Here is a 24,831-nt window from a genome sequence, read left to right on the forward strand (position 1 = left end):
TGACAAGAATCACTAATATATGATGAATATTAGCATACAAGGATCCTGTCCAGGTGGTTAACAGACAAACATATTCTTATACTTCGATAGTTTCCATGCTCTGAGGGGAAAAAAAAATTTTACAACAGTTAAGTAATAAGATAGGAACAATTAAAATAGATGCACATTTTAATTTTCCATGTGCATTATTTTAATTTGTTGATAAAATTTCACTCTTATAAAATAATTCATGCATTTTTTTTTATCAGGGAGAACTTTCTCGAGGTAACAGTGTTTGATGTTCATTAACTTGAATCTTATGAAAGGATGAAAGGACTTTCCTGTTCGTGCCAGGGCAGGGTGCTTCCTCTGCAGCCAGCACATTTCAGTGGGGCAGAAGACCTCTAACTGGCTCCCTCGGGGCTGTTTCTGCACGCACCATGGTCTCCTTTGTGGAGCTCAGTACCAAGGCTAAGGTGCCCATCTTGGGCCTGGGCACCTGGAAAGTAAGTGTGCACATATTTGGACACCTTCTTCCCTTGAGGGCCTTTGGGCATTTCCTCCTGTCCTGAGGGAAAGCTCAGAGGCAAGGGTTTTGGGGAAGTAAATATTGGGCGCTGGAGGCAGGACTGAGTTGCTTTCTCAGGGCTGATTCAGCGGTAGTGCTCCAAGACTGACTTTTTCCAGCAGTGGTGAGAGCTTTCTTAGCAAGTATCAAGTTTTAAGCGGTTTAAGTGGAAGTGTTAGTTGCTCAGTTGTGTCTGACTCTTTGTGACCCCATGGACTGTAGCCCACCAGAAGAAAGGATAGGTTGATCAGTCGTAAATGTTTCTTTTTCTTTCATTCCTTGGCTTGGCTAGATTAGACAGAATGTGGTATTTTTAATGCCCTTCCTTCCTTCCTTCTCTCTTTTTTCTTCCTCCCTTCCTTCCCCTCTCCCTCTCTCTCTTTCCTTCTCTCTTTTCTTCGAAGAAAGAAAAACTTTCTGCCTTCGAGTGAGGGGAGACATTCCATTTTTACAAGGTTTTCTATTTCTCCTTTTCTGAAACAATAATTATATAATGTCTTTTATCTACTGACTCTTAGGTGTATGCCTGGTGCTGTACTTCAAATTTGACACTCACTATGGCACTTACCACAATCACCTCATGTATATTCGTGCAAGTGCATGCTAAATCACTTCAGTCTTGTCCAACTCTTTGTGACCCTATGGACTATAGCCCACCAGGCTCCTCTGTCCATGGGGTTCTCCAGGCAAGAACACTGGAGTGGGTTTCCATGCCCTTCTCCAGGGGATCTTCTTGATCCAGAAATCAAACTCTCATCTCTTACATCCCCTGCATTGGCAGGCGGATTCTTTACCATTAGCATCACCTGGGAAGCAGCAATAGCTTCACGAGGCAGATTCTCTTGTCATTATTCCCATTTTGCAGACAAGGTTTAGAGAAATTAAGCAATCTTCTCAGATCACACACCTAGCATGAGATGAGCCTGAATTTATGAGGTAATAACTACTTTCTCTCTGGAAATTCCTTTAGTTTATTTCAAAATCCAGTGTGTAGCCTGGTCATTAGAAAAAGTTTTCAGTCTCTTCTACGTACCTTGACTTCCCTGGTGGCTCAGATGGTAAAGTGTCTGACTGCAATGCGGGAGACCTGGGTTTGATCCCTGGGTTGGGAAGATCCCCTGGAGAAGGAAATGGCAACCCACTCAAGTACTCTTGCCTGGAAAATCCCATGGATGGAGGAGCCTGGTAGGCTACAGTCCATAGGGTCGCAGAGAGTTGGACATGATTGAGTGACTTCACTTCACTTCACTTCTGTATACCCGGAGACACTTCTGGGCTGGAGCATGAACCTGAATCAGAAGGGAATAGGCTTGAGCTAGGATGGGACATGATGCTCTAATCATAAAGTTAATTCACTTTTCTTACTTCTCTTTTGAAAAGTTTTCCAAAGTATGCTTTCTTCCCAGGTATCCCCTAGAAAAAGGGATCTCAGGGAAATCTTGGTTTGGAGAAGTTGGGCTGAGTAAGACAGCCTGTTGAAGGTGGTCTGGGGAGATGGTTTTTTCTTTTTCCTTCCAGTCTGGCCTAGGAGAAGTCAGAGAGGCTGTGAAGGGGGCCATTGACATAGGATATCGCCATTTGGACTGTGCTTATGCCTACGAGAATGAGCATGAGGTGGGGGAAGCCATCCAAGAGAAGATCCAAGAGAAGGCTGTGAAGCGGGAAGAACTCTTCATAGTGAGCAAGGTACCCAGGGCTCACCTGGTGGGAAGACTGCACTTCAAAGCAGGCAGAAGTGTTGGATCTAGTCAGCACCCAGAATTCTGTCTTTCCATACTGTTCGAGGGGTTCTGGAGGCAAGAATACTGAAGTGGTTTGCCATTCCCTGCTCTAGTGGATCACATTTACTATCTAGAGTCTCAGTGACCCTAGCACAAATATATATAATTCATCTCACTATATGGCGCATCCCTGTTGGCTCAGAACTCTCCACTATGACCCATCCATCTTGGGTGGCCCCGCACAGCATGGCTTTGTTACACAAGGCTGTGATCCATGTGATCACTTTGGTTAGCTTTCTGTGATTGTGGTTTTCATTCTGGAGGCTTTGGGATTATAGTTCTTGCTTCTGGATGAGGTTAAGAGGCAAGCTTCATTATGGGAGGGACTGGCTGTGGGGAAATCTGGGTCTTGTTCAGGTGGGCAGGGACATGCTCAGTTAATCTTTAATCCAGTTATCTGCTGTGGGTGGACTGTGCTCCCTTCCTATTAGTTGTTTGGCCTGGGGCAACCCAGTCCTGGAGTTTACATGCTCTATTGTAGGGCTACTCAGCTCAGTTTAGCTTAGTTGTGTCCAACTCTTTGTGACCCCAGGGACTACAGCACGCCAGGCTTCCCTGTCCTTCACCAACTCCAGGAGCTTGCTCAGACTTCTGTCTATTGAGTCAGTGATGCCATCCAACCATCTCATCCTCTGTCATCCCCTTCTCCTCCCTCCTTCAATCTTTCCTAACATCAGGGTTTTTTCCAAGGAGTCAGTTCTTCACATCAGGTGGCCAAAGTTTCAGCTTCAGTATCAGTCCTTCCAATGAATATTCAGGACTGATATCCTTTAGGAGGGACTGGTTGGATCTCCTTGCAGTCCAAGAGACTCTAAAGAGTCTTCTCCAACACCACAGTTCAAAAGCATCAATTCTTCAGTGCTCAGCTTTCTTCATAGTCCAACTCTCACATCCATACATGACCACTGGAAAAACCACAGCTTTGACTAGACGAACCTTTGTAGGTAGGGCTACTGGAGACCTTCAAAAAGGAGGAGATACCAAGGGAACATTTCAAGCAAAGATGGGCACAATAAAGAACAGAAATGGCAAGGAACTAACAGAAGCAGGAGCAATTAAGAAGAAATGGCAAGAATACACAGAACTATACAAAAATGATCTTAATGACCCAGATAACCATGATGGTGTGATCACTCACCTAGAGCCAGGCAGGCATCCTGGAATGCAAAGTCAAGCGGACCTTATGAAGAATTACTACAAACAAGCTAGTGGGGGTGATGGAATTGCAGCTTAGCTATTTCAAATCCTAGAAGATGATACTGTTAAAGTGCTGCACTCAATATGCCAGCAAATTTGGAAAAGTCAGCAGTGGCCACAAAACTGGCAAAGGTCAGTTTTCATTCCAATCCCAAAGAAAGGCAATACCAAAGATTGCTCAAGCTACTATATAATTGTGCTCATTTCACATGCTAGCAGGACAATGCTCAAAATCCTTCAAGCTAGTCTTCAACAGTATGTGACCTGAGAACTTCTAGATGTGCAAGCTAGATTTAGAAAAGGCAGAGGAACCAGAGATCAAATTGTCAACAACTGTTGGGTCATAGAAAAAGCAAGGGGATTCCAAAAATATATATATACTTCTGCTTTATTGACTACACTGAAGCCTTTGACTGTGTGGACCACAACAAACAGTGGAAAATTATTAAAGAGTTGGGAATGCCAGACCACCTTACCTGCCTCCTGAGAAAACTGTATGCAGGTCAAGAAGCAACAGTTAAAACCAGACATGGAACAAAGGACTGTTTCAAAATTGGGAGAGGAGTATGATAAGGTTGTATATTGTCACCCTGCTTGTTTAACTTATATGCAGAGTACATCATGTGAAATGCCAGACTGGATGAATCACAAGCTGGAATCAAAATTGCCAAGAGAAATACCAACAGCCTCAGATATGTAGATGATACAGCCCTAATGGCAGAAAGAGAAGAGAAACTAAAAAGCCTCTTGATGAAAGTGAAAGAGGAGAGTGAAAAAGCTTGCTTAAAACTCAACATTCAAAAAGCAAAGATCATGGCATCTAGTCCCATCACTTCATGACAAGTAGATGAAAAAAAAAAAAGGAAACAGTGGCAGACTTTATTTTCTTGAGCTCCAAAATCACTATGGACAGTGACTGCAGCCATGAAATTAAAAGACACTTGCTCTTTGGAAGGAAAGCTATGACAACCCTAGGCGGAATATTAAAAAGCAGAGATATCACTTTGCCAACAAAGGTTCATATAATCAAAGCCATGGTTTTTTCAGTAGTCATGTATGGATGTGACAGTTGGACTATAAAGAAGGTTGAGGACTGAAGAATTGATGCTTTAAATTGTGGTGCTGGAGAAGACTTTTTAGTGTCCCTTGGACAGCAAGGAGATCGAACTATTCGATGCTAAAGGAATTCAACCCTGAATATTCGTTGGAAGGACTGAGGCTGAAGCTGAAGCTCCAGTACTTTGGCCATGATGCAAAGATCTGACCCATTGGAAAAGACCCTAATGCTGGGAAAGATTGAGGGCAGGAGGAGAAAGGGTTACAGAGGATGAGATGGTTGAATGGCATCCCTGACTCAATGGAGCAAACTCAGGGAGACAGTGAAGGACAGGGAAGCCTGGCATTCTGGGTCCATGGGGTCACAAAGAGTTGGACATGACTGAGTGACTGAACAACAAGAACAATTCAGGTCATTTCCCCCAGCTGTCTTCATCACTGCCTTTATAACATCCCTGGACGCAAACATCCACATTATCATCCAGTGTCGTGCACTGATGCTGATGCTACCCACCCTTCTCGAGTGGGTTCCCCCCAGAGGAGTAGTCTCCATTGAGCCAGGGTGGTGTCTTTAGCATCCCTGTTCCCTATTGGTGGGCTCCATCTTCCCCCTGGCAGCCAAGAGCTAAGGTTACAATTGGATCCTGAAGCTCCACCTTTCAGCACTGTGGTCTCAGTGGTTGTAGGCCAGAGGTTCTCAGCTGGCAGGTACTTTGGAAAATGGTGGGACATACTTATTGTCATATATGAATTTCACTTCAGTTCAGGCTAGTAAAAGGCAAGTTACAGAATGTTATAAAAAGAGGGAGGGGTGGGGTGAGAGAGGGTTGAGAATCACTGAATATGCATTATACCCAATTTACTAAAAGGGACTAGTTACAGGTACTTGGAAAGTGCATGTATCTAGTGGGACAAATAGACCCCACTGGTTGCGTCTGGATAAATTCCTTGTAGGGTTATTATTGGTGGCCCATGGGCTCAGAGACATAGGAGAGCAGTAGAGGACCACCTATTCCCAAAGGCTTAGGAACTTAAATCCTGGCCACAATCCACGACTTCAGAAACCCTACTGCTGAGGAAGAGAATAGTGCCTGTAAACAAACACTGAGTCTGTGCCCAAATATGGTACCTGATGTAACAAATACATAGAATACCAGGTGAGTCAAAAAGATAACTTGCCCTTGACACTTGAGATGTCAGTGACTTCCAGAGCGACCTGGTGATCTTGCATCCCTGGATGATACATCTTAACCAGCTGTGCTGTAAATGGCCTGCCCCTGGGGTTAGCTCAAGCTGAGGGTCAAAAAGCAGGGAAAGCAGAGAAAGGTAGCCCCTTCTCTGTCCATTGCTGATTTCTCCCTGCTCTGCTCTCTGCAGTTGTGGCCCACCTTCATGGAGAAGCATCTAGTGAGGGAATCCTGTCAGAAGACCCTCAAGGATCTGAGACTGGACTATCTGGACCTCTACCTCATTCACTTTCCACAGGCTTTACAGGTTGAAGTTCCTCCCCGTCCCAATCTCTGGTTCCTGGGCACGTGTTGGAAGATAGCAGCTGTGTCAGGAGTGGGGAGGGGAGGGTTGGGGGCTGGAGGCTGGGGACCAAGGGGAGCTGAAGCAAGAGGGCTTGCACTTCAGGACTCCACAGGAAAGTTTTCAGGATGAGACGGTGGAGCAGAAAGACACTGGCCTGAAAAGGAGTCCAAGTCCATGGACCAGTGTGGAGGTGACCCCACACCTTGGCTGTCTCTGTTACATTTGAGAAAACCATGATTTCTAGCAGCCCAGGCAAGCTGCAACTGCCACTCTGCTTTGGTCCTGATTCCATGCCAAGGGCTCTCCTCCCAGGGCAGCTCTTACATAATGCTGTTTCAGGGTTCAATCCTCTCATTAACTGATGCACTGGGAATGCCGTTTTGGAGAAGAGCCCAAGTATGATCGTGCTGAAAGGTAGCCAGTGCTCAGTGAGGAAATAGGACTCTGCTCCTGCCAGAGAGCCTGAGGGACATGAATTCCCAGCTCTCTCACCTCTTGAAATTGAACTTTGTCCCCAACTGTTTGTGAGAAGTCCATGTCCCCGGGGCTAATTGTGGCTTCTGCAATGATTTTATGATAGATTTTAAAATCAGTCCAGCAATTTCTGGGAATTCTTGAGGGTCCAATGGTCAGGACTCCATGCTTTCACTGCCAAGGGCATGGGTTCAATCCCTGATTAGGAAACTAAGATCTCAGAAGCCGTGTGGCATGGCCAAAAGAAGAAGAAGAAAAAAGTCCAGTAATTTCTAAAATATAAGAACTTATGTTTTATACTCTAGCAGATTGATCTAGAGATTTTATTTCAATTCAGCTTCTTGAAATTTATACTGTGGAGCTTGGGAAAAAAAAGTGGTATGCAGATGTGGGTGTTTAGGATGAGTCAGGATCCTGAAACCTCACTTGACAGAATCAAGTGTTCAGATGCACACTGCACTAAGCTTCTTGTTTCGCATTTACAGCCTGGGGAGGACCTTGTTCCCAAAGATGATAAAGGCAATACCATCATCAGTAAAGCAACATTCTTAGACACTTGGGAGGTAGGTTCCGTCTTATTCTCAGTGGGCTGGAGTGAAAACTTGCCTTCAGTCATCTACAAGGGTCTACACCAGTGTGAAGGAGCCCAGGTGCTCAATGAGGTTTTACCTCATCATGATTTTCTCCTTCCTAATCACCTTAGACTTTTGGGGTTCACCTGACACTTCTTATATTTTTGAAAACTAAGACCAAATCCTCAAAGGAGACTGGGAATACAACATGCCTGACTTCAGAGGATACCCAGTTTATTCTTAAACCAGGGTTTGAAACAGTGTTGCCCTGGGATTGCAGGTATTGATTAAAATAACTTCAGTCAGTTCAGTTCAGTTCAGTCGCTCAGTCATGTCCAACTCTTTGCGACCCCATGAATCGCAGCACGCCAGGCCTCCCTGTCCATCACCAACTCCTGGAGTTCACTCAAACTCATGTCCATCGAGTCAGTGATGCCATCCAGCCATCTCATCCTCTGTCATGCCCTTCTCCTCCTGCCCCCAGTCCCTCCCAGCATCAGAGTCTTTTCCAATGAGTCAACTCTTCTCATGAGGTGGCCAAAGTATTGGAGTATCAGTTTCAGCATCAGTCCTTCCAATTAATACCCAGGACTGATCTCCTTTAGGACGGACTGGTTGGATCTCCTTGCAGTCCAAGGGACTCTCAAGAGTCTTCTCCAACACCACAGTTCAAAAGCATCAATTCTACAGTGATCAGCCTTCTTCACAGTCCAACTCTCACATCCATACATGACCACAGGAAAAACAATAGCCTTGACTAGACGGACCTTTGTTGGCAAAGTAACGTCTCTGCTTTTGAATATGCTGTCTAGGTTGGTCATAACTTTCCTTCCAAGGAGTAAGCATCTTTTAATTTCATGGCTGCAATCACCATCTGCAGTGATTTTGGAGCCCCCAAAAATAAAGTCTGACACTGTTTCCCCTGTTTCCCCATCTATTTGCCATGAAGTGATGGGACCATATGCCACGAGCTTAGTTTTCTGAATGTTGAGCTTTAAGCCAACTTTTTCACTCTCCTCTTCTTTCACTTTCATCAAGAGGCTTTTTAGTTCCTCTTCACTTTCTGCCATAAGGGTGGTATCATCTGCATATCTGAGGTTATTGATACTTTTCCCAGCAATCTTGATTCCAGCCTGTGCTTCTTCCAGCCCAGCATTTCTCATGATGTACTCTGCATATAAGTTAAATAAGCAGGGTGACAATACACAGCCTTGACGAACTCCTTTTCCTATTTGGAACTAGTCTGTTGTTCCATGTCCAGTTCTAACTGTTGCTTTCTGACCTGCATATAGGTTTCTCAGGAGGCAGGTCAGGTGGTCTGGTATTCCCATCTCTTTCAGAATTTTCCACAGTTTATTGTGATCCACACAGTCAAAGGCTTTGGCATAGTCAAGAAAGCAGAAATAGATGTTTTTCTGGAACTCTCTTGCTTTTTTGATGACCCAGCGGATGTTGGCAATTTGATCTCTGGTTCCTCTGCCTTTTCTAAAACCAGCTTGAACATCTGGAAGTTCACGGTTCACATATTGCTGAAGCCTGGCTTGGAGAATTTTGAGCATTACTTTACTAGCGTGTGAGATGAGTGCAATTGTGCGGTAGTCTGAGCATTCTTTGTCATTGCCTTTCTTTGGGATTGGAATGAAAACTGACCTTTTCCAGTCCTGTGGCCACTGCTGAGTTTTCCAAATTTAGTGCAGGTTATTTAACTCCTCCAAACCTCAGTTTCTTGTGCTTTTTAAAAGAAAGATCTTCCAATAGATACTAATAATATAAAGCTTCCTGGGTGACTCAGTGGTAAAGAATCTGCCTGCCAATGCAGGGGACATGGATTTCATCCCTGATCTAGGAAGATTCCCTGTGCCTGGGAGGAACTAAGCCGGTGCACCGCAATACTGAGACTGTACTCTAGACTGTACTCAGCAGCAACTACTGAAGCCCATGCGCCCTAGAGCCCGTGCTCTGCAAAAAAGAGCAGCCCCTGTTCACCACAACTGGAGCAAGCCCTTGTGCAGCAATGAAGACCCAGTGTGACCAAAAATAAAAATAAATTCATCAAAAAACAACAGAAAGACATTTAAAAGTTAGCAATAATAAAAGAGCAGTGATTATGTGATTAAAAGCCAATCTAAATAATAAGCCATTGGCAATATCTCATGAGCAAGAGCGTATACACACACACACACACACACACACAGTTGCTTCAGTTGTGTCTGACTCTTTTCGACCCTATGGTCTGCAGGCCACCAGGCTCCTCTGCCCATGAGATTCTCCAGGCAAGGATACTGAAGTGGGTTGCCATGCGCTCCTCCAGGGATATATGTGTGTGTATGTATGTGTGTGTGTGTGTGTGTGTGTATATATATATATATATATATATATATATATATACATAAATCAAGTTCTCTTGGGAAAATCTTATGAAGGCATCATTATGTCAAACATTCTGCTATCTTGAGCATATAATTAAATATAAACACATAGTAAATGTGACAGAACATCACTGCTGTACTAGCCAAAAGCTGGTTGAGCCCACATACATGAAGGTGGGTTCAAACTTCAAGTTTAAAAATGCTGTTTTTCTTAGATTTACATATTCTGTTTAACCTAACGACCACACAAGTCTTTATCCAACTACATAATCTTAAACACTTGTTTGATATACTCAATAAAACAAATTTATGAAGCCTGAATTTTCAAGAAAATATACTACTTTCTTTCTGCTAGTGCCAAAAGAGTACCCATAAAGAGAAAGGTGAATTCTGGTACTTAGCTAGTTTTTTAAAAAGTCAACATGTTTATTTTCCTACCACAAACAACCTCCTGTGAGAGAAATATTTCAGGAGGAAGATTTAATGAACCATCTAATTGTGGGAAATCAATCCTGAATATTCATTGGAAGGACTGATGCTGAAGCTGATGCTTCAATACTTTGGTCACCTATTGCAAAGAACTGACTCATTAGAAAAGACCCTGATGCTGGGAAAGATTGAAGGCAGGAGGAGAAGGGGACAACAGAGGATGAGATGGTTGGATGGCATCACCAACTTGATGTACATGAGTTTGAGCAAGCTCGGGAGTTGGTTATGGACAGGGAAGCCTGGTGTGCTACAGTCCATTGGGTTGCAAAGAGTTGGACATGACTGAGCGACTGAACTGAATTGAATGTTTTATGTGCATGGACTCAATTCAGTGAATGTTTTATTCCTGAGAATGGAAGTTATGATAAGACCTACCACAGAGCCTACGATTTCAATAGACTAAGCTTTTGCATTAAATTTGACAAGAGGGCTCTGTCATATACATTACCTTGGTAAAACAAGACCTCTGAAATATCTTAGGGATTATTCTTTGTGAGATATGGAGTCTGAGACACCTCTAGTGTTGTTTCCACAAAAGTTTTGACCTTATTCTTATTTTCTATTTCTTTTTTTTTAAGTTATGAAATTATGAGAACACATTTACATGAGACTTGGAAAACACAAGACAAAGTTACATATAGTTCCACTAAATGTTATGATGTTTTTAAGTAGATAAATTGAGATTTTTAGTTGGAGTTTCAATATCAAACTTTCAAAAATTAATAGAATGAATAGACAGAAAAGTAGAAGGAAATAGTAGACCTGAAAAGTACCATGAACCAATTCAACATAATTAAGATTTACAGAATTTTCACACAACAATACGATACGAATTCAAGTTCTCATAGACTATCAACTGGGAGACACTGGAACACATCCAGGGATATAAAACAAGTTGCAAAAGTTTTATGGTCTAAATGTATTGAAATCATACAGAGTCTGTTCTCTTCATCACTGTGGATTTATGTTAGAAATCAAAATATGTGAATATAACCCACATATTTTCAAGTGCAGTGTGACATTTACCAGGAGAGAGCTCTTTGACTTATCCATTGAAAGCCTCAATAAGGTTAGAAGACAGAAAGAACACAGAGGGCGAGTGCAGGGAAGAAAGCATTTAAATGAGAAAGTAGTATCAAAGGTACTTTTAAAACTCCATGTATTTGGAAATTAAATGTCCACTTTTAAATGATGTTGCCCTCATTCTTAACGATACTTAATATATTGTTTTCATTGTGACAACTATATCATTGTTCTCTGCAAAAAGTACCCTGATTTTCACATTGCTGTATCCTTAGAATGGATTTGAGAATGATTACTAAATGAAAGATTTTGATGATCAGGTTCAAAGCATCTAGGAAGAAAAGGCAGGACTGAAGCAATCAACGTTTATGTGGACCCATAACCAGTTCAACAGAAACCTTCTTGAACACCCTGAAGCAGATGGGAGAAAAAGAGTGGAACAACGTCAAGATGTATCATGCACCCACCTGTACCTGCCCCATGGTACACAGAAACAGTTACACTGCTTCATGGCCCAACTCAGGCGGCTTGGGGACTTTGCAATCTCATCAGTTCTAAATTTTATTTGTCCAATTTAAAGACTACATCAGCTACCCTAGTGGTTCTCTCTATGCATTAAAATCACCTGGGGAGTTTTAACGATCCCAGTGCTGAGGCCACATGTTACACAAATTTGGTAAGAAACTCTAAGGGTAGAATCTGGGCATCAGTGTATATATATATATATATATATATATATATATATATATATATATATACACATGTATTTTTAACTATTTATTTTTGGCTGCCCTGGGTCTTCATAGTTGCCCTTGGGCTTCCCCTAGTTATGGAGAGCACGGGCTACTCTCTAGTTGCAGTGCACCAGCTTCTCGCTGCTTCTCTCCTGGGACATGGGCTCCAGGTGCACGGGCTAAGTAGTTGTGGTGCACGGGCTTAGTTGCTCCACATGCAGCATGTGATATCTTCCTGGACCAGGGATCCAACCCGTGCTCCCTGCACTGGGAGGCGGATTCTCAACCATTGGACCACCAGAGAAGAGTCTAGGCATCAGTTCAGTTTAGTTCAGTCGCTCAGTCATGTCCAACTCCTTGCGACCCCATGAATCGCAGCATGCCAGGCCTCCCTGTCCATCACCAACACCCGGAGTTCACCCAGACTCACGTCCATTGAGTCAGTGATGCCATCCAGCCATCTCATCCTCTGTCATGCCCTTCTCCTCCTGCCCCCAATCCCTCCTAGCATCAGAGTCTTTTCCAATGAGTCAATTCTTCGCATGAGGTGGCCAAAGTACTGGAGTTTCAGCTTTACCATCAGTCCTTCCAAAGAAATCCCAGGGCCGATATCCTTCAGAATGGACTGGTTGGATGTCCTTGCAGTCCAAGGGACTCTCAAGAGTCTTCTCCAACACCACAGGTCAAAGGCATCAATTCTCCGGCGCTCAGCCTTCTTCACAGTCCAACTCTCACATCCATACGTGACCACAGGAAAAACCATAGCCCTGACTAGATGAACCCTTGTTGGCAAAGTAATGTCTCTGCTTTTGAATATGCTATCTAGGTTGGTCATAACTTTCCTTTCAAGGAGTAAGCGTCTTTTCATTTCATGGCTGCAATCACCATCTGCAGTGATTTTGGAGCCCCCCAAAATAAAGTCTGACACTGTTTCCACTGTTTCCCCATCTATTTCCCATCCAGTGACGGGACCGGATGCCATGATCTTTGTTTTCTGAATGTTGAGCTTTAAGCCAACTTTTTCACTCTCCTCTTTCACTTTCAGCAAGAGGCTTTTTAGTTCCTCTTCACTTTCTGCCATAAGGGTGGTGTCATCTGCATATCTGAGGTTACTGATATTTCTCCCGGCAATCTTGATTCCAGCTTGTGTTTCTTCCAGCCCAGCGTTTCTCATGATGTACTCTGCATATAAGTTAAATAAACAGGGTGACAATATATAGCCTTGATGTACTCCTTTTCCAATTTGGAACCAGTCTGTTGTTCCATGTCCAGTTCTAACTGTTGCTTCCTGATCTGCATATAGATTTCTCAAAAGGCAGATCAGTTGGTCTGGTATTCCCACCTCTTTCAGAATTTTCCACAGTTTATTGTGATCCACACAGTCAAAGGCTTTGGCATAGTCAAGAAAGCAGAAATAGATGTTTTTCTGGAACTCTCTTGCTTTTTCCATGATCCAGCGGATGTTGGCAAATTGATCTCTGGTTCCTCTGCCTTTTCTAAAACCAGCTTGAACATCAGGAAGTTCACGGTTCACGTATTGCTGAAGCCTGGCTTGGAGAATTTTGAGCATTACTTTACTAGCGTGTGAGATGAGTGCAATTGTGCGGTAGTTTGAGCATTTTTTGGCATTGCCTTTCTTTGGGATTGGAATGAAAACTGACCTTTTCCAGTCCTGTGGCCACTGCTGACTTTTCCAAATTTGCTGGCATATTGAGTGCAGCACTTTCACAGCATCATCTTTCAGGATTTGAAAGAGCTCAACTGGAATTCCATCACCTCCACTAGATTTGTTCGTAGTGATGCTTTCTAAGGCCCACTTGACTTCACATTCCAGGATGTCTGGCTCTAGGTGAGTGATCACACCATCGTGATTATCTGGGTCATGAAGGTCTTTTTTGTACAGTTCTTCTGTGTATTCTTACCACCTCTTCTTAATATCTTCTGCTTCTGTTAGGTCCATACCATTTCTGTCCTTTATTGAGCCCATCTTTGCATTAAATGTTCCCTTGATATCTCTGATTTTCTTGAAGAGATCTCTAGTCTTTCCCTTTCTGTTGTTTTCCTCTATTTCTTTGCATTGATCACTGAGGAAGGCTTTCTTATCTCTCCTTGCTATTCTTTGGAACTCTGCATTCAGATGCTTTTATCTTTCCTTTGCTCCTTTGCTTTTCGCTTCTCTTCTTTACACAGCTATTTGTAAGGCCTCCCCAGACAGCCATTTTGCTTTTTTGCATTTGTTTTCCATGGGGATGGTCTTGATCCCTGTCTCCTGCACAATGTCACGAACCTCATTCCATAGTTCATCAGGCACTCTATCTATCAGATCTAGGCCCTTAACTCTATTTGTCACTTCCACTGTATAATCATAAGGGATTTGATTTAGGTCATACCTGTATGGTCTAGTGGTTTTCCGTCTAGGCATCAGTATGTTTTAAAGCTGTCAGGTGATTCCAAATTGCAGCCACGTTTGAGAACCACTGGCTCGACTGTCCCCCGGACATCTCATGCTTGTCCTCGCCTCAGAGGCTTTGCTCCTACTTTCCTCTCTACTCATGGGCTGGATGGAAAATTCCTTTTCCCCCCTTCTTTCTTATTTTTTAAATTATGGACATATGATAACACATTTACAGGAGAGTTGGAAAATACAGAACAAGGTTACATATAGCTCCACCATATATTACAATTATCTTTTTAGTAGATAAATTAAGATTTTTAGTTGGAATGTCAATTACAAGCTCTCAAAAATTAATGGAATGAATAGTCAGAAAAGTAGAAGGCTATAGTAGATCTGAAAAGCACCCTCAACCAATTTGATGTAATTAAGATTTATGCAATTTTCACACAACAGCAGGATACAGATTCTATTCAAGTTCCCACGGACTATAAACCAGGAGACACTGGAACATATCCAGAAACATAAAACTAGGTACAAAAAATGTCATGGCCTTTTGTAATCATGCAGAGTCTGTTCTCTTATCTCTGTGGGTTTATGTTAGAAGTCAAATTCTTTTTATTAGTTCTGCTAATCCACACACATATTCCTGTCCCAGAGAGGACTAAGCCAAACTAGGGTCCCTCTGGCAGTGGCCGAAGTTGTCCCTTTCTATGACAGGCCATGGAGGAGCTGGTGGACGAGGGGCTGGTGAAAAACATTGGGATCTCCAACTTCAACCACTTTCAGATCGAGAGACTCTTGAACAAACCTGGACTGAAATACAAACCAGTGATTAACCAGGTAAATTGTTTAGTAAAGGGTAAGGGTTCTGCTCTATTATTTCTTAGATGTCTGGAGGCAAGTTCAATGATTTGCACTAAGTCTCACCTTGAAGGTCAGGCATCACATACTTTGTGGGTCATGGGAGAAGGGTCTTGGGGTCTGGTTTAGCCAGCCTAGCAGGGGCCAGGATTTGGCCTTTGCTGATAGACCTTTTTCTCTGTGTAGAACTCCCTATGAGCAGCTCAAAGAGCAGGTGGATTTTCCCAGTGATGAGAATTCTTGCTTTTACAGATTGAGTGTCACCCATATCTCACGCAGGAGAAATTGATCCAGTACTGTCAGTCCAAGGGCATCAGTGTCACGGCTTACAGCCCGCTAGGCTGTCCAAATAGATCTGGGTAAGGCATCTGATCTTTCTCTCGACATTCTTTTAAGAAAGCCATCAGAAAGAAAAATGCGTGTAAGGCAATGTGCCTGGCATACTCAAACAGTGGGGAAAATATGGGAACTTAAAGAAAAAAAAAAAAAAACGGCAACCCTTTGGGAATACTCCAGTTTAGCCACCCAGCACTGGACCAGCCTTTGCAAAAATTCCTGAGGCTTCAGAACCCATGGGTGGACCCATGGGTAAGACATGAAGCTTTCAAATCCTTTTGCCTTATCTACCGCATGAGGAAGACTGAGATCAGCCTTGGGCCCATCACTGGAGTAATATTCATCTATATATGGTAGCCATGGTGATTATGCACACCAACCATCTTTCTCTCCCTAGGGCTAAACCAGAGGACCCTTCTCTACTGGACAATCCCAGGATTAATGAGATTGCTGCAAAGCACAAAAAATCCACAGCCCAAGTATAATGTGTAGTTTCTTAACCTGCCACAAACTAGTCTTGTGTGATTCTTAATATTGTCTTCATTTAACTCCTGTATTTATTTTATTTTGGGGGCTATGCCGGGTCTCCATTGCTGCGAGAGGGATTTCTCTAGTTGGGGTGAGTGGGGGCCACTCTCTGTTGCCATGCATGGGCTTCTCACTGCAGTGGCTTCTCTTGCTGCAGGCTTCAGTAGTTGTGGTGCATGGGCTTAGTTGCTCTGAGGCATGTGGGATCTTCCCAGATCAGGGATCGAACCAGTATTCCTGGCATGGCAAGGAGGATTCCTAACCACTGGACCATTGGGAAAGCACCCATTTTACTCCTTGAAGGGAAAGCGAACAAGAGAGGAAGCCCTCTAAGGCCTTTCCTTGAAAGTCTGTTTGTTTGGACCTCCAGGAAATAGCATGGTTATCACTGAAACAGGGATGGCCTCTAACAAGTTCTGTTGAGACTGGAGGACCAAGAATAAGAACATGGCTTTGCAGCCAAAACTCTTGGGTTTAGATCCCAGGTCCGCTACTTATCAGCCTCACGATCCCAAACACTATCCCAGGTCACTTTATTTTTTAAAAAGGAAGAAGACAGGGTTGTTGTGAGGATTAAGGGAGAGATTGAGCAGAGGACTGAGAAGTTATCTGATAGCTATAAAGTGCTCAGTGTATATTAGCTATTGTAACTTAATAAAGACATAGTGAATGGCAGAGATGTTTCATTTTCTGAAAAAGTAGAGGGAGTGGTCATTGCAGATGAGTGTAAATGAGAAGTCCCCTTCTGCACAGGTTCTGATCCGGTTCCATATCCAGAGGCACGTGATTGTAATTCCCAAGTCTGTGACGCTCGCACGCATCGCTGAGAACTTTCAGGTAAGGTTCTGGCTGGTTCAGTTCAGTTCAGTGGCTCCGTCGTGTCCGACTGTTTGCAACCCCATGGACTGCAGCACACCAGGCTTCCCTGTCCTTCACCAACTCCCGGAGCTTGCTCAGACTCCTGTCCATCGAGTCAGTGATGCCATCCAACCATCTCATCCTCTGTCATTCCCTTCTTCTCCTGCCTTCAATTTTTCCCAGTATCAGGGTCTTTTCAAATGAGTCAGTTCTTCACATTAGGTGGCCAAAGTATTGGAGTTTCAGCTTCAGCATCAGTCCTTCCAGTAAATATTCAGGACTGATTTCCTTTAGGATTGACTGGTTTGATTTCCTTGCAGTCCAAGAGACTCTCAAGAGTCTTCTTCAACACCACAGTTCAAAAGCATCAGTTCTTTGGTGCTCAGCTTTGTTTATAGTCCAACTCTCACATCCATACATGACTACTGGAAAAACCATAGCTTTGACTAGATGGACCTTTGTCAGAAAAGTAGTGTCTCTGCTTTTTAATATGCTGTCTATGTTGATCATAGCTTTTCATCCAAGGAGCAAACTGGTTTTCTCAGTGGAGGAGGGGATGGGAGAGACTCCGTCACCAGGTCTCTCATGCTGTCCCTGTGTTTTCTGTGGGCTTCCACCACCTTCTCACCACCTTGCCATCTCTCAGGCCAGGGAGCTGACCTCAGGGCTGAGATGAATGACCCATGACCAAGGGTGGGCTAGGGGAGCAGCCGGTGATGTCCTGTCAGGTCTGAGCACAGCTGTACCTCTCACCACTGACCGAGAAGGTCTTGGCTGTCCCTAAGCAGTTATGTTGTGGGCCACACACAACAGCAGACTGTCCTGCCTAAGCCTCTGCCTCCCAGCAGCAGGAGAGGTATAGATCGTACTAGAAGACCTGCCTTCCTGGAGGAACCCACGTGTCCATCGGGGGCATGCGCACTGTGCAGTTCAGAGCCTGTAAGGCAAGGAAGCTTACAGGCTTTGGAACACAAAACCTCAGAAACACGGCAGTCTCTGTGTAGCACCCAATTTAGAGCCATTCGTGTCTGGTGGACATAAGGGGAGAAACTCCCTTGGCTAGTTACTGCTGTGGATGTGAGCTTGCTCCCTGCTAGTGTGGCTGGAGATCTCAAATTGCACTGGCTTGCTGATGATGTTCTGGAACTCTCACTTTTCCAGGTCTTTGACTTTAAACTGAGCAAGGAGGAGATGGCGACCCTACTCAGCCTCGACAGAAACTGGCGGTACTACACCTTTAACTCGTGAGTGGCGCCGGGCTGAGTTAATTAGGAGGATTGCCAGGAGTCTGTCTCAACTGGTAGAAGTTTAGCTAGAAGGATTGAAAGACAACTGGAACTACTTTTATTTCAAATGCCATTTTCTGGCGGTGTTGAAAATCAAAACTGAAATACCTAGACTCATTGGGAGAAAAGAGTGGGCATGTGTGCTCAGTCACTCAGTTGCATCTGACCCTTTGTGACCCCACAGGCTGCAGCCCACCAGGCTCCTCTGCCCATGGGGATCCTCCAGGCAAGAATACTGGAGTGGGTTGCCATGCCTTCCTACTGGGGATCTTTCCGACCTAGGGACTGAGCCCAGGTCTCCTGCATTGCAGGCAGATTCTTTACTATCTGAGGCACCGGGGTAGACATATCCTTAACTGCTGCATATTGTTGGAACTCCTGGATGTCGAAGTGGAATCTTAAGAGAGAACATGTTGTCAATAGGTAGAAGGCAGAGGCAGTCATTCACCCTTTCATCCACTAAGTATTTATTGAGCATTTACTATGTGCCAGGCACTCTCTAGTGCTTGGGATATCATCTAGACAAAGTTCCTGCCTTCACAGTCTTACATTCTAGTAAGGGAGTGCAGAAACAAACTCACAAATGAATATGTTGAGTAAGTGTGAATCCTACAACTGACAAAGAAAGTGAATTGTAGGAAGGCATTGTCTACCTTCTCTACTCCATTCCATTCCCTGTTCTATCTAACTTCTCTATTTTCTATTGAGAGAATACAGAAATAAGCTCTCTCTTTATATATATATGTGTGTATATATATACACACACACACATATATATATATCAGACTGCAATAAAGGCTATGCAGAAAAATCAAGTAGGGTAGTAAGGGAATAGGGACTGGAGAGTGGTGGGGGAGTGATCCCTTACAATAGGGGGAGTCAGAGGAAGCTTTGCTGATCGGTGACAGTTGAGCAGAAACCTGAAGGAAGTGAGGGATGAGCTGTGTGGATACCTGGGGAAGAGCATTCTAGGCAGTGAGGACAGCATGTGCAAAGGCCCTGAGGTGGAATTGTGTTTAGAGCACTTGAGTAAGATGGCGAGTGGGGCTGGAGCAGAGCGAGTGAGCAGCAGAGGGAGAAGAGGCGAGGTCAGCAGTGTCAGGGGCTCAGAGCAAGCAGAGCCAGGTAGACACTGTGAGGAAGGCCTTTGGTTTGGGCTCTGAGGGTGCTGAGAAGCCAGTTGAGGATTCTGAGCCAAGGAGTGGCATGATGGGGCTTGTGCTTTAAAAGCCCCACTCTGACTTCTGAATTGAGAGACTACAGGGAGACTGTTGTGATAACCCAGGGGAAAAGACGACAGTGGCTGGACCTGGGTAATGGTAAGTAGAGAGAACCATCTTATTCTAAATACATTGGGAAAGCAGAGCCAATCGGATCTGAGCCATTAGGATTCAAAGGAGGCTCCAGATCTTTGGTTCTGGTGTTGCCTGAATCACACACAAGATGGAATTTGCTTTTGGGGGAAAGAAATCAGGAGTTTGCCTTGGGAAATGTTTACAATACCCAGTAAAGTTCTAAGTGTGTGAAAAGTGAAAGTGTTAGTCACTCAGTCGTGTCTGACTCTTTGCAACCCCATGGACTGTAGCCCGCTAGGCTCCTTTGTCCATGGGATTCTCCAGGCAAGAATACTGGAGTGAGTCGCCGTTTCCTACTCCAGGGGATCTTCTTGACCCAAGCATTGGACCCGAGTCTCTTGAGTCTCCTTCATTGGCAGGTGGATTTTTTACCACTGCGCCACCTGGGAAGCCCTTACTTCTGTTGGAGAACAACAAGCAGCAGCTACTTAGAATGAAAAGGAGTGTCAAAAGTAAAATGAGGGAGGTGGGAGGGAGGCTCAAGAGGAAGGGGATATATGTATACTTATGACTGATTCACCTTGTTGTATGGCAGAAACCAACACAACATGGTAAAGCAATCATCCTCCAATTAAAAAAAAAAAAGTAAAAACAGCAAAAAAAAAAGTAAAATGAGGGACTTCCCTGGTACTTCAGTGGCTAGGACTCCATGTTCCCAATGCAGGAAGCCTGGGTTCTATCCATGGTTGGGCAACTATTAATAAATCCCACATGCCACAATTAAAGATTCCACATCCCAAAATGAAGTTTGAAGATCCTATGTGTCACAACGAAGACCAGAACAACTAAATAAAATAAAATTTTAAAAGTAAAGTAATATCTTCCTGGAGAGGAAACTGCTTTTCCGCCAGAGGCATTAGAGGGGTGGGACTCAGGAATGAATCCAGATCAGATCAGATCAGATCAGTCACTCAGTCGTGTCCGACTCTTTGTGACCCCATGAATCGCAGCACGCCAGGCCTCCCTGTCCATCACCAACTCCCGGAGTTCACTGAGACTCACATCCATCGAGTCAGTGATTTCATCCAGTCATCTCATCCTCTGTCGTCCCCTTCTCCTCTTGCGCCCAATCCCTCCAGCATCAGAGTCTTTTCCAATGAGTCAGCTCTTTGCATGAGGTGGCCAAAGTACTGGAGTTTAGCATCATTCCTTCCAAAGAAATCCCAGGGCTGATCTCCTTCAGAATGGACTGGTTGGATCTCCTTGCAGTCCAAGGGACTCTCAAGAGTCTTCTCCAACAGCACAGTTCAAAAACACCAATTCTTCGGCGCTCAGCCTTTTTCACAGTCCAACTCTCACATCCATACATGACCACAGGAAAAACCATAGCCTTGACTAGACGGACCTTTGTTGGCAAAGTAATATCTCTGCTTTTGAATATGCTATCTAGGTTGGTCATAACTTTCCTTCCAAGGAGTAAGCGTCTTTTCATTTCATGGCTGCAGTCACCATCTGCAGTGATTTTGGAGCCCCCCAAAATAAAGTCTGACACTGTTTCCACTGTTTCCCCATCTATTTTCCATGAAGTGATGGGACCGGATGCCATGATTTTAGTTTTCTGAATGTTGAGCTGTAAGCCAACTTTTTCACTCTCCTCTTTCACTTTCATCAAGAGGCTTTTGAGTTCCTCTTCACTTTCTGCCATAAGGGTGGTGTCATCTGCATATTTGAGGTTATTGATATTTCTCCCGGCAATCTTGATTCCAACTTGTGTTTCTTCCAGTCCAGCGTTTCTCATGATGTACTCTGCATAGAAGTTAAATAAACAGGGTGACAATATACAGCCTTGATGAACTCCTTTTCCTATTCATTCCTTTTCCTATTCCTTTTAAATAGGAAAAGGAATGAATCCACCCAGTTCAAATCCCAGCTCTAACACTTAATGTTATTAGACTTGTGACCTTGGGTAAATTTCCCAGGCTGGTTTCTTTATTTACAAAATTGGAATGATAGGATTAAATACAGCTCAGATCTCTTGAGTGTTAGCTTAGAATGTGCCAGGCACCTTAAGCCCAGTGCATGTATCATTAACTCATTCAGTGATCATAACAAGCCCAAGTTATTCTATTGTTGTTCCTTCCAGGGTTATTATTAGCTACCATTATGAAGCTTTCTCAGAGAAGGCAATGGCACCCCACTCCAGTACTCTTTCGCTTGGAAAACCCCATGGACGGAGGAGCCTGGTGGGCTGCCGTCCATGGGGTCGCTAAGAGTCGGACATGACTGAGTGACTGCACTTTCACTTTTCACTTTCATGCATCGGAGAAGGAAATGGCAACCCACTCCAGGGTTCTTGCCTGGAGAATCCCAGGGACGGGGGAAGCCTGGTGGGCTGCCATCTATGGGGTCGCACAGAGTCGGACAAGACTAAAAAGACTTAGCAGCAGCAGCAGCAGCATGAAGCTTTCTGGTATCCTGGTCACCGTCCCCCCACCCTCCCTCCTAGCACACCCTTCAGATCTGTTTGATGGAAGGTGGAGGAAGACTTGGGTTCTTATAAAATCTTGGGGGAAGGGGAGAGGCTGAGAGGGCACAAAGCTCATAGGATCCATGAGGAAGAGTGCTGTTTAACCCAGAGTTTAACATTGGCATATCTTTTACGACTGTTTTCTCTGCAGGCTGAAAAGTCTGGAGGAGTATCCCTTCTATGCAGAATATTGAAGCTGAATCTCTTAATGCACATTCTCCTTCTTCATCTTACTGAAGTGTAATTCTCTCCACCAGTGTCCTGTTGTAGCCAAGCTTGTCTGAAATCACACCGAGCCTGCCCTGCTGAAGTCCAGGGGTTAGGCAGTTGCTGTATTTGGACTGATTTGTTCAACCAAAGGAACAGAGTACAAAGGGGAGATTCGACTTAGATAAGCCACTTACACGTTTTTTTCTGCTTCTTAGATCTGATCACGGGGACTCCACTAAACTTGAGGATATGATGACTGAAAATAATAAAGAATAATAATAACCAACAGGTATTGAGAGTTTACTATGCGCCAGCACTATTTGGGTGCTTTTTGTATGTGTGATTCACTGAATCCTGCCCCTTAGAGGGAGATATGCTTACATTTCTCAGAAGATGAAATGCAGGAATGGGGAGGCCAAGGCACTTCGTCAGGGCCACTCAGGTTATAAGTGGATGAGCCAGGTTTCAAAGGCTCTGGGAGATCTTCGGTTTCACTGGCAATCAAAATGTCATCTACATACTGAAGAAAGGCTCCCTCATATAACTGTAGGTCCTTTAGATCTTTGGCTAGGGCTTCCCTAAAACTGGGAGAAGCATTCTTGAATCTCTGGGGAGGCACAGTCCACCAGAACTGCTGTTTCAATTTGGTCTCTGGGTCATCTTATTCAAAAGCAAAAAATCCCTGTGATTCAGGACTTTAGGATGTGCAATAAAAGGTCTCTTTGTGACCCCATGGACTGTAGCCCACCAGGCTCCTCTTCCATGGGATTCTCCAGGCAAGAATACTGGAGTGCGTAGCCACTGTCTTCTCCAGGGGATCTTTCTGACCTAGGGATGGAACCCAGGTCTCCTCCCTTGCAGGTGGATTCTACCATCTGAGCCACCAGGGAAGCTATGTAGGCCCAAAACTGTAAGCCAGCAGAAATCTCCAAAGAAAGTAAGGTATAGGGGTTGGGTGCCACCAGATGAATGTCCTCAGCTACCTGATTTATTGCTCTCAGGTCCTGTATAAAGTGATATTCTTGGGTCTCTGGCTTTTGGACTGGTAAGATGGGAGTGCTGTGTGGTGACTGGCAAGGACAGATGAGGTTATATCCATGAAGGCACATATTACTGGCTGGATTCCCTCTTTGACATGTTCCCTTAAGGTCTATTGTTTTAAGTTCAGAATGTTAGACCTTGGATGGAGTTCTGCCTATGCAGGGTGTTGCTAACTTTTCTCTTTGTGGGTTCCCATCTGCCCAAACATCCCATCTTACCTTCTGCAGGATCTCTTCAGGTAATTTCAGGCACTCAGCATTTCCTACCTATAGTAATGCTGCTTGAAGCAAGTAAGATTATCCTGGCAGCACCTTCATGTCCATCCTTTCTTGGGAAAAAGTTCCTCTTGCATTTAGTTTACTCAAGAGGTCTCTCGTCCCAGCAGACGTACTGGACACTCTGGCATGTACAGGAAACTGCTTCAGATAAGTCTCTCTCATCTGACATTCCTGTGGTTTCCAAAAGGGCTTTTGGAAAGGTTTAGGAGACAGTCTTACTTGGGCTTCTCTTACCTTGGATGTGGGATATCTCTTCACGGCTGCTCCAGCAAAGTGCAGCCGCTTGCTCCTTACCTTGGATTTGGGGTAGCTCCTCTCGGCCACTGCCCCTGACCTTCGACATGGGGTAGCTCCTCTCGGGCGGTGCTGTGCTCCTGTGCCATTGCAGCCGCCACATCCGGTCCCATCACTTCATGGCAAATAGATGGGGAAACAGTGCAAACAATGGCTGACTTTATTTTTCTGGGCTCCAAAATCACTGCAGATGGTGACTGCAGCAATGAAATTAAAAGACGCTTACTCCTTGGAAGGAAAGTTATGACCAACCTAGACAGCATATTCAAAAGCAGACACATTACTTTGCCAACAAAGGTCTGTCTAGTCAAGGCTATGGTTTTTCCTGTGGTCATGTATGGATGTGAGAGTTGGACTGTGAAGAAGGCTGAGCGCCGAAGAATTGATGCTTTTGAACTGTGGTGTTGGAGAAGACTCTTGAGAGTCCCTTGGACTGCAAGGAGATCCAACCAGTCCATTCTAAAGGAAATCAGTCCTGGGTGTTCATTGGAAGGACTGATGTTGAAGCTGAAACTCCAGTACTTTGGCCACCTCATGCAAAGAGCTGACTCATTTGAAAAGACCCTGACGCTGGGAAAGATTGAGGGCAGGAGGAGAAGGGGACAACAGAGGATGAGATGGCTGGATGGCATCACTGACTCAATGGACATGGGTTTGGGTGGACTCCGGGAGTTGGTGATGGACAGGGAGGCCTGGTGTGCTGTGGTTCATGGGGTCGCAAAGAGTCGGACACGACTGAGCAACTGAACTGAACTGAAGGAGACAGTCATTAACACTGAGGAGGTGTGGCCAGTTTAGACTTAACACAGAGAAGTTAGCTTTGATATCAATCAAAATATCAACAGCTTATTTCCCCCAGTAATTTTTACCCAGGGCTCCAGGTGGAAAATATCAGAGGAGCCAGTGGTTCCTAGGGGAGCCCCCTAGGCCCTGTCATTCTTGGCCACAGTCTGGGGCATCCGTGGAAGGAGGAATGAGCCTACTGTTTCTGTATCTATGGTTTCCCTGGCACTCTGCTAGAGAGTTTGGGGGTCTGTTTTTACCTCATGAAGCTTGTAAGTTACAGAGTATGGTATTACACTTCCCATCCATATTTTTACATTCTTGCTATTATACATTCATAATCTATGAGATTGTTTTGAGCGCT

The 24,831-nt window shown here is 44.3% G+C and overlaps 1 protein-coding gene and 1 long non-coding RNA gene across 6 annotated transcripts; one reads left to right on the forward strand and one right to left on the reverse strand.

Moving 5' to 3' along the window:
* Window positions 1-309: 309 nt before the first annotated feature.
* Window positions 310-22,357, forward strand: LOC133246443 (aldo-keto reductase family 1 member B10-like). 5 transcript variants are annotated; one of them, XM_061414750.1, is made up of 10 exons: window positions 312-485; window positions 2,066-2,233; window positions 5,959-6,075; window positions 7,074-7,151; window positions 14,888-15,010; window positions 15,284-15,390; window positions 15,765-15,846; window positions 16,649-16,732; window positions 17,915-17,979; window positions 22,013-22,357. In XM_061414750.1, the coding sequence occupies exons 1-10, from the start codon at window positions 420-422 to the stop codon at window positions 22,053-22,055; spliced, it is 933 nt and encodes a 310-aa protein (XP_061270734.1). In that variant the 5' UTR covers window positions 312-419; the 3' UTR covers window positions 22,056-22,357. The 5 variants fall into 5 exon arrangements, with proteins under 5 accessions (XP_061270736.1, XP_061270737.1, XP_061270734.1 ...); XM_061414751.1 differs by lacking the exon at window positions 2,066-2,233; XM_061414752.1 differs by lacking the exons at window positions 15,284-15,390; window positions 15,765-15,846 and having other exon boundaries at window positions 310-485.
* LOC133246444 (uncharacterized) lies at window positions 20,181-24,831 on the reverse strand. The gene is made up of 2 exons (XR_009736039.1): window positions 23,725-24,831; window positions 20,181-23,684 (listed from the first exon to the last, which is right to left on the reverse strand). It is a non-coding gene; the product is annotated as an uncharacterized LOC133246444 (long non-coding RNA).

Source organism: Bos javanicus, chromosome 4 (genome assembly GCF_032452875.1).
Source record: "Bos javanicus breed banteng chromosome 4, ARS-OSU_banteng_1.0, whole genome shotgun sequence".
Taxonomy (NCBI): domain Eukaryota; kingdom Metazoa; phylum Chordata; class Mammalia; order Artiodactyla; family Bovidae; genus Bos; species Bos javanicus.

Excerpts from the sequence above, each read along its gene's own strand:
- LOC133246443 (XM_061414750.1), top strand. The coding sequence starts at position 420 with ATGGTCTCCTTTGTGGAGCTCAGTACCAAGGCTAAGGTGCCCATCTTG. Across the intron at positions 15,391-15,764 it reads GGCTGTCCAAATAGATCTGG|GGCTAAACCAGAGGACCCTT; the intron begins GTAAGGCATCTG and ends TTCTCTCCCTAG. Across the intron at positions 16,733-17,914 it reads GCATCGCTGAGAACTTTCAG|GTCTTTGACTTTAAACTGAG; the intron begins GTAAGGTTCTGG and ends TCACTTTTCCAG.